The sequence below is a fragment of the Nerophis ophidion genome, linkage group LG24 (genome assembly GCF_033978795.1).
Source record: "Nerophis ophidion isolate RoL-2023_Sa linkage group LG24, RoL_Noph_v1.0, whole genome shotgun sequence".
NCBI classification, from domain to species: domain Eukaryota; kingdom Metazoa; phylum Chordata; class Actinopteri; order Syngnathiformes; family Syngnathidae; genus Nerophis; species Nerophis ophidion.
The window spans coordinates 34,688,608-34,698,607 of NC_084634.1; the positions used below are offsets into that span (position 1 = coordinate 34,688,608).

Sequence of the window (10,000 nt, forward strand, 5' to 3'; positions counted from 1 at the left end):
AAGAAAGTAAGCAACCTCATCATAGCCGCCGATAAAACCACAAACTTCTACAGAATGGACATACCAGAACATAACTCTTTACTGGACAAAAGCATCACCAAATCATACAAAAAAGCGCAACCCAACACTTTACAGAACATCCACTTGGAAAACAAGCGGATCGCAACCGAACTGGACATTGAGGACAGGGTGGACGCCACAGCCAACAAAGAAGCCTTCATCACATTGAAGGACCACAAACCCAACTTCGCAAATAACCCAACATGCCGACTAATAAACCCAACTAAATCCGAAATAGGAAAAATCAGCAAAATAATCCTGGACAGAATCAACACAAAAATCAAGGACAAAACACCACTCAACCAATGGAGAAATACAGCAGCAGTAATCAAATGGTTTAACAACATCCAAGACAAACAACAACACAACTTTATCTCCTTCGACATCGAAGAATTTTACCCTTCCATCACGCAAGACCTACTGACCCAAGCACTAAACTTCGCCTCGGACTACGACTCAATCACGGGCAACGAAAGAAACATCATCATCCACGCAAAGAACTCCATACTCATCCACAACAGTACACCATGGCAAAAAAAGAACAATTCAACATTTGACGTCACTATGGGGAGTTTTGACGGAGCAGAAACGTGCGAACTCGTTGGGAGTTTCCTCCTCTCCCAGCTTGCTAGCCTCAACCTGAACCTTGGTATTTACCGTGATGATGGACTGGCAGTGTGCCGCGCCTCGCCAAGGAGCAGCGAGAACACCAAGAAGCGCATATGCCAAATCTTCAAAGAAAACGGCCTACGGATCACGATTGAAGCCAACAAGCAAACCGTCAACTTCCTCGACGTCACTTTCAACCTGAGAAATAACAGCTACCAACCATTCACGAAACCCAACACAACACTCCAATACGTGCACCACGACAGCAACCACCCACCCACCACCACGAAAAGAATACCTACCGGAATTAATAAAAGGCTATCGATGCTGTCATCCAGCAAAGCTGAATTCGACCAAGCAACCCCCCCGTACCAGAAAGCACTTGATGAAAGCGGATACAACTTCACCCTCACCTATGAACCCACTCCAGGAAACCAACCAAAAAAGAGCAGAAAACGAAACAACATCATCTGGTACAATCCGCCATTCAGCAAAGACGTCTCAACCAACATCGGCCGCAAGTTCCTCTTTCTGATCGACAAACACTTCCCCAAAGGCAACACCCTAAGAAAAATATTCAACAAGAACAACATTAAATTGAGCTACAGCTGTATGAATAACATGCAACAAATCATTTCAAACCACAACAAAGCAATTGCAAAAGGACTGCCTACCCCCAGACTAAACGACTCTGAAACCAATAATGAATGTAACTGTCGCAAGAAACCTGATTGCCCTCTCAACGGAAGGTGCTTACAGACATCAGTCGTTTACCAAGCAAAGGTAATACGCAAGGACATTAACACATCCGACACGTACGTAGGATTAACCGAAGGAGCGTTCAAAACAAGATGGAATAATCACAACGACTCCTTTAGAAACCAGACTTTGCGGAATTCTACAGAACTCAGCAAACACATTTGGAACCTCAAAGACAATAATGTTGAATATTCAATAACATGGCAAATTCTTGCATCCAGCTCACCTTACAACAGTGGTAATAAAAGATGCAACCTATGCTTAAAAGAGAAACTGTTTATTATATATCATCCAGATTTATCATCCCTCAACAAGCGCAGTGAAACCATTTCAACATGCCGCCATAGACGGAAACACCTCCTAGGTAACACATGAGCCAATCACCACACCCTACGCCTGCTTGTACCCACCCACTCTGTGCTCTATATAAACCATTGTATGTGAATGCTTCCATTAAAAATCTCCTGATGATTGAGGGAACCCCTCATGAAACAGATCTGTAGAGATGAAGTAGTCTTGTGATTTTTTTCCCACACCTACATATTGCGCTCTACCACGGTATCGAGCACTATTCTCTGGATAATCCAATCAAGACATACATACATATATATATATATATATATATATATATATATATATATATATATATATATATATATATATATATATAACACATTTTGGGAGAACATCCGCACCATAACACAACAAAACAAATTCCCAGAACCCCTTGCAGCACTTACTCTTGCGGGACGCTACACTATACACCCCCGCTACCACCAAACCCCGCCCCCCCCAACCCTACCCACCTCAACCTTAGTTGGCAAGTATGCCGGTAGCAAATGCATTCGGTGTGCCCTATGACCAGAAAAATTAAAAAAAATCCTGCTCAGTTGCTTTGTGGTTAGAGTGTCCGCCCCGAGTCTGAAAGGTCGCGAGTTCAAACCCCGTCCGAGTCGTACCAAAGACTATACAAATGGGACCCATTACCTCCCTGCCTGGCACTCAGCATCAAGGGTTGGAATTGGGGGTTAAATCACCAAAAATTATTCCCGGGCGTGGCCACCGCCGCTGCTCACTGCTCCCCTCACCTCCCAGGGGGGTGAACATGGGAATGGGTCAAATGCAGAGGATAATCTCACCAGACCTAGGGGGACTTTAACTTTACCTTGAAAGTAGAAATGCGCTATATAAATATACCCTAAGGTACCTAAAAAAATACTGCTAAATACAATGAAAGCATTGATGCATTTTGAGCGGGAAACATTGAATAAATTCAAAGTGTCACTTGTCAACCGCCGCGGAACTTAAGTCTATTTCCCTTGCATTAAGCTGCCACCTCGCCGAAAAGCTCGTAAATTGTGTACTATTTGAACGCCGCTACCTTCGCCGGAGCAATTACCTTTTGCGCTCGTAAAAATATCACGCGGCTAAAATACAACTGGGCTCTTAAAAACGCACATTATGAGGGCCTTCATAAAGCGTACGGGGAGACAAAAATGGCTCGTAGCTCGCCGCCCCCCTCGGAGATCAAGTGTCTGCGCGTTATTAATGGCGGCTGTCACGGCGCACACAGAGCAACGCCGCGTTGCATTAATCGGAAGAGACACTGGCTCATTCTGCGTAATGTGTTTCGCTCTCTTTTTTTTTTTTTTGCTTCTTGGGGTTATGCCGCCGCCTTCTTTCCAGGAAGACTGATACGTGCTGCACCTGCAGCACCAAGGTGGAAGAGTAAGCTATTGATTTTTGAATTAGTCTGACAGGTCGCAAAGAACTCGCCGGACTCTGAGCGTCCACGTTGCTCTTTTTTTTTTGTGTGTTATTTTTACCCTTACCCTTGTTAGCGCTTCCAACCATCAATGGATAACGCAGACCCCCTGACATAAAAAAATAAAAATACAATATAAAGAACTGACCAAACAATCTTTTTTTCTCCAAACATGTCCTCTTTTGCAGGGCTGTCCGGGTGGAGTTCCTTAAATGCCTCAAAAAAAAAAAAAAAAAAAAAAAAAAACTGACCGCACGTCCTCTTTTCCCCAAACATGTCCTCTTTTGCAGGGCTGTCCAGGTGGAGTTCCTTAAATGCCTCAAATGTCCGGCATTTTGAGTTAGGGCTGCGTGTATTTTCAACATACGTTAAGGGTTAAGAAGGGGTTAAAAACAAATCAAATATAAAAAACTGACCAAACAATCTTTTTTTCCCCCCAAACATGTCCTCTTTTGCAGGGCTGTGCGGGTGGAGTTCCTTAAAAACCTCACAAAAAAACAAAAAAAAAACTGACCATACGTCCTCTTTTCCCCAAACATGTCCTCTTTTGCAGGGCTGTCCGGGTGGAGTTCCTTAAATGTCTCAAATGTCCGTCATTTTGAATTAGGGTTGCGTGTATTTTCAACGTACGTTCAGGGTTAAGAAGGGGTTAAAAACAAATCAAATATAAAAAACTGACCATACGTCCTCTTTTCCCCAAACATGTCCTCTTTTGCAGGGCTGTCCAGGTGGAGTTCCTTAAATGCCTCAAATGTCCGGCATTTTGAGTTAGGGCTGCGTGTATTTTCAACGTACATTCAGGGTTAAGAAGGGGTTAAAAACAAATCAAATATAAAAATCTGACCAAACAATCTTTTTTTCCCCAAACATGTCCTCTTTTGCAGGGCTGTTCGGGCGGAGTTCCTTAAAAACCTCACAAAAAAACACAAAAAAAAACTGACCATACGTCCTCTTTTCCCCAAACATGTCCTCTTTTGCAGGGCTGTCCGGGTGGAGTTCCTTAAATGTCTCAAATGTCCGTCATTTTGAGTTAGGGTTGCGTGTATTTTCAACGTATGTTCAGGGTTAAGAAGGGGTTGAAAACAAAACGAATTGTGAAGGTGTGTGCAGGCATTAGCATTCGTGAGGGAGGGGCAGAGACGGAGAGAGCGAGAGAGTTGTGATGAACGCGTATGCATCGCTAGGCTCTGCTATTTATCGATAGATTTACAGTATTTGTCATGTTCTGTGTGTCATAATCCGCTACTCGGATCATGGCATATTCTGGTCTAGTTCTGTTTTGTATATCACATCCTGTTTGTTATTTGACTTCCTTAATTCCTGGTGGCACTTCCTGTTTTGTTCCGTTGCCTAATTACGTATTTGTGTCACCTGCCTTGTGTTTCGCACGCGCACCTGCTTTTTGATCAACTCCCTATTTAAGCCTGCTTTTGTTTGCCATTCGGTCTCACAGTGTAAACTTATTTTCTCTGCAACAGGTGACGTCGCTATCCCCGATCGTGGTAAATAACTTTTGAACTCCACACTGTTTGTGTGTTTATTTTCCTAGCTCACATGCTAGCGTCCTTAGTTCTGTCCAGCTCACATGCTAGTTCTGTTTGTTTTGTCTACAGTGCCTTTGTGCAAGTCTTTTTGGTCTTAGTCTACTTTTGTAGTTGTAAATAAATCATCGTCCTTACTTTCACGCTCTGTCCATTCCGCATTGCATCAACGAGAGAACGCAACCACACCAAGATGCCAGCTAAGCGTCACACTGCGGTATGGAGTATGTTTTTATTTTTTATGTTCTGTTGTTTTGAACTGGCTCTAATCATGAGACTATTTAGACTGCCCTTGCCAGTCAGTCGGTCTGGCGACATTGCTAGTTTTTTCATGCCGTAGTTCATGCTGCTCGTTTTTCATGCCAAGTAAGTTTTTGTTTATTCATGCCAAAGTTTAGTGAGTTTTGTTTCTAGTCCATAGTTCTGTCTAAGTTGTGTTTTGGCCTCGTGCGCCTTTTTTTTTTGTTCCTATTTTGATAGTTCCATCCATCCATCCATCATCTTCCGCTTATCCGAGGTCGGGTCGCGGGGGCAACAGCCTAAGCAGGGAAACCCAGACTTCCCTCTCCCCAGCCACTTCGTCTAGCTCTTCCCGGGGGATCCCGAGGCGTTTCCAGGCCAGCCGGGAGACATAGTCTTCCCAACGTGTCCTGGGTCTTCCCCGTGGCCTCCTACCGGTTGGACGTGCCCTAAACACCTCCCTAGGGAGGTGTTCGGGTGGCATCCTGACCAGATGCCCGAACCACCTCATCTGGCTCCTCTCGATGTGAAGGAGTAGCGGCTTTACTTTGAGTTCCTCCCGGATGGCAGAGCTTCTCACCCTATCTCTAAGGGAGAGACCCGCCGACCCAAAGCTCATGACCATAGGTGAGGATGGGAACGTAGATCGACCGGTAAATTGAGAGCTTTGCCTTCCGGCTCAGCTCCTTCTTCACCACAACGGATCGGTACAACGTCCGCATTACTGAAGACGCCGCACCGATCCGCCTGTCGATCTCACGATCCACTCTTCCCCCACTCGTGAACAAGACTCCTAAGTATTTGAACTCCTCCACTTGGGGCAGGGTCTCCTCCCCAACCCGGAGATGGCATTCCACCCTTTTCCTATTTTGATAGTTATTCATTAAAAATGTTCCTACCTTCACGCCTGGTCCAGAATAGTCAGTTTGCATCCCGGGAGAAAAAAACCCCGCAGCGAGCTGCAAAAACCCCCACGTCACGACATAATCAGATTTCATTTTTTATTATCTATAGCAGGCGTTTCAAAAGTGTGCCCATTGCAGCCAACAGCTAATGTTTTAAAGGCCCGTGGCAAATTCTGAAAAAAATTTGGGCTCCAGTACTCTGGAATGCCCTCCCGGTAACAGTTCGAGATGCTACCTCAGTAGAAGCATTTAAGTCTCACCTTAAAACTCATCTGTATACTCTAGCCTTTAAATAGACCTCCTTTTTAGACCAGTTGATCTGCCGCTTCTTTTCTTTCTCCTATGTCCCCCCCTCCCTTGTGGAGGGGGTCCGGTCCGATGACCATGGATGAAGTACTGGCTGTCCAGAGTCGAGACCCAGGATGGACCGCTCGTCGGGACCCAGGATGGACCGCTCGCCTGTATCGATTGGGGACATCTCTACGCTGCTGATCCGCTTGAGATGGTTTCCTGTGGACGGGACTCTCGCGGCTGTCTTGGATCCGCTTGAACTGAACTCTCGCGGCTGTGTTGGAGCCACTATGGATTGAACTTTCACAGTATCATGTTAGACCCGCTCGACATCCATTGCTTTCGGTCCCCTAGAGTGGGGGGGTTGCCCACATCTGAGGTCCTCTCCAAGGTTTCTCATAGTCAGCATTGTCACTGGCGTCCCACTGGATGTGAATTCTCCCTGCCCACTGGGTGTGAGTTTTCCTTGCCCTTTTGTGGGTTCTTCCGAGGATGTTGTAGTCGTAATGATTTGTGCAGTCCTTTGAGACATTTGTGATTTGGGGCTATATAAATAAACATTGATTGATTGATTAAACAAAAACATAACAAATGTGAAATTAAAAAGCTTAAAGTTGAAATGTAATTTCGAAAAAAGTTGCAATGTTGACTAATAACATTGGCGTGCTGCCTTCCTTGGCCCACACACATGTGTCTTCTTTTTGGGATTTGAGACTATGGTCAGCCTATAAAAAAAGGAGATGAGCAGTTACCTGTACCTGTGCTGTCGTCATACACCACAGTGACGGTCCGCCACTTGAAGAAGTGCACCAGGTCCAGGATGGCTCGGCTGAGAGAGGAAAAGTCCGGGTACAGGCTGACGTAGTACGAGTCCCGGTTGTCCGACACTTGGTGTTTCCACTTGGTCTGGATATGCGGCACCCCCAGAGCGTTGCAAATGGACTGGACGGCGTTGGCCGACGAGCTGTGGGACGGCCCGAAGATGGCCGCCACTCCCAGGGACAGCTGGTCGCATGCTAGTGAGAGGATTGAAAGAAGAACGGAAATCTGTGAAGTGTCTTGATGTAATGTTACTTACTGTGGGCCACAGAAAGACCCAAAGACCCATTTTGGACCCATCTGTACATGTACAGTATACAGCAGACCTGGGCGAATTAAGGCTAATGGCCCGTTAAGCTTTTCAACCTGGCCCGCCGGACATTCCCAAATATTTGTTTAGATCTTTAAGATAGCTCCATCCTATCTTGCCGATTGTATTGTACCACATGTTCCGGTAAGGAATCTGCGTTCAAAGAACTCCGGCTTATTAGTGATTCCCAGAGCTCAAAAAATGTCTACGTGCTATAGAGGATTGTTGCGAGGATTGTTCTCCCAGGATGCAAACAGACGTTTCCGGACAATGGTAGAAGGTAGGAACATGTTTAATTACCAATTATTCCGACTCATCAGACAAGACAGGAACCGAACCAAAGAAAAGCGTGCCGATCACACGAGAAGCTAATGAAAAAAAAAACGTAATGCAGGAAACATAGAAGCTAAACACTTTGCATGGCATGGAACAACATGAAACTGTGGCATGAAACCAATAGCACTTACGTGGACACGGCATGCATCAAACAATGACGCCTGGCCGACTGACTGGCAAAGACAAGCTTAAATGCTGCCTCTGATTAGTGCTCGGGAAGCTGGTGAGCCCTAATCAGATACAGGTAAACACAATGAATAACTATAGCAACCAAAACAAAAAGGAACTAAAGGAGTCCAAAACTATCAAAAAATACAAAATCATGACATATAGAGCGTTTTCTATTTGAGCTCCAGTACTATGGAATGCCCTCCCGGTAACAGTTAGAGATACTACCTCAGTCGAAGCATTTAAGTAATAATAATAATAATAATAATAATGGATTAGATTTATATTGTGCTTTTCTATTGTTAGATACTCAAAGCGCTCGCAGAGAGGTGGGAACCCATCATTCATTCACACCTGGTGGTGGTAAGCTACATCTGTACCCGCCGCTCTCCTGGGGTAGACTGACGGAAGCATGGCTGCCAGTTTGCACCTACGGCCCCTCCGACCAACACCAATCATTCATTCACCAGTGTGAGCGGCACCGGGGGCAAAGGGTGAAGTGTCCTGCCCAAGGACACAACAGCAGTGATTTTTTTTGGATGCTAATAGGTGGGAAGCGAACCTGCAACCCTCAGGTTTCTGGCCGGCTGCTCTACCCACTACGTCATGCTGCCCCCAAGGACAAGTGGTAGAAATGCATTATTAATCTACTTGTTCATATCTGCTTACTTTCTCTCTTAACATGTTCTATCTACACTTCTGTTAAAATGTAATAATCATGTATTCTTCTGTTGTTTGGGTACTTTACATCAGTTTTGGATGATACCTCAAATTTGGGTATCAATCAGCTACCAAGTAGTTACAGGATCCTACATTGGTCATATTCAAAGTCCTCATGTGTCCAGGGACACATTTCCTGAATTCAAAAACAATATAATTTTTTTTTAAACAAAAGAAGATATGATGCCAAAAATACTTTTCAGCGGCGGTATAGTACTGTTTTGATTGATTAATTGACACTTTTATTAGTAGATTGCATAGTACAGTACATATTCCGTACGATTGACCACTAAATGGGAACACCTGATAAAGGTTTTCAACTTGTTTAAGTCGGGGTCCACGTTAATCAATTCATGGTAAACCTGACCCGGAGTCGAACCCGGGCCGCGCCAAATCCTAACCACTAGACCAGTAGGGAACATGATCCATTAGTATTGCGGTACTATAGAAATGCCGGTATACCATACAACCCTAATATATATATATATATGATGAGGTGGTGACTTGTTCAGGGTGTACGCCGCCTTCCGACCGATTGTAGCTGAGATAGGCGCCAGCACCCCCCGCGAGCCCAAAAGGGAATAAGCGGTAGAAAAATGGATGGATATATATATATATATATATATATATATATATATATATATATATATATATATATATATATATGTAGGTGTGGGAAAAAATCACAAGACTACTTCATCTCTACAGATCTGTTTCAAGAGGGGTTCCCTCAATCATCAGGAGATTTTAATGGAAGCATTCACATACAATGGTTTATATAGAGCACAGAGTGGGTGGGTACAAGCAGGCGTAGGGTGTGGTGATTGGCTCATGTGTTACCTAGGAGGTGTTTCCGTCTATGGCGGCATGTTGAAATGATTTCACTGCGCTTGTTGAGAGATGATAGATCTGGATGATATATAATAAACAGTTTCTCTTTTAAGCATAGGTTGCATCTTTTATTACCACTGTTGTAAGGTGTGCTGGATGCAAGAATTTGCCATGTTATTGAATATTCAACATTATTGTCTTTGAGGTTCCAAATGTGTTTGCTGAGTTCTGTAGAATTCTGCAAAGTCTGGTTTCTAAAGGAGGCGTTGTGATTATTCCATCTTGTTTTGAACGCTCCTTCGGTTAATCCTACGTACGTGTCGGATGTGTTAATGTCCTTGCGTATTACCTTTGCTTGGTAAACGACTGATGTCTGTAAGCACCTTCCGTTGAGAGGGCAATCAGGTTTCTTGCGACAGTTACATTCATTATTGGTTTCAGAGTCGTTTAGTCTGGGGGTAGGCAGTCCTTTTGCAATTGCTTTGTTGTGGTTTGAAATGATTTGTTGCATGTTATTCATACAGCTGTAGCTCAATTTAATGTTGTTCTTGTTGAATATTTTTCTTAGGGTGTTGCCTTTGGGGAAGTGTTTGTCGATCAGAGTGAGGAACTTGCGGCCGATGTTGGTTGAGACGTCTTTGCTGAA

At 44.3% G+C, this 10,000-nt stretch overlaps 1 protein-coding gene across 4 annotated transcripts in view; it reads right to left on the reverse strand.

Annotated features, from left to right (window-relative positions):
• Positions 1–10,000, reverse strand: part of LOC133541980 (glutamate receptor ionotropic, kainate 2-like) — a 336,785-nt gene that overhangs the window by 231,233 nt on the left and 95,552 nt on the right. For 3 of the 4 annotated variants that reach the window (XM_061885731.1, XM_061885730.1, XM_061885733.1), the window contains one exon: positions 6,923–7,186. In XM_061885731.1, coding sequence (XP_061741715.1) covers positions 6,923–7,186 — 264 coding nt within the window. The remainder of the gene's footprint in view (positions 1–6,922; positions 7,187–10,000) is intronic. The other variant, XM_061885734.1, reaches the window with a different exon arrangement.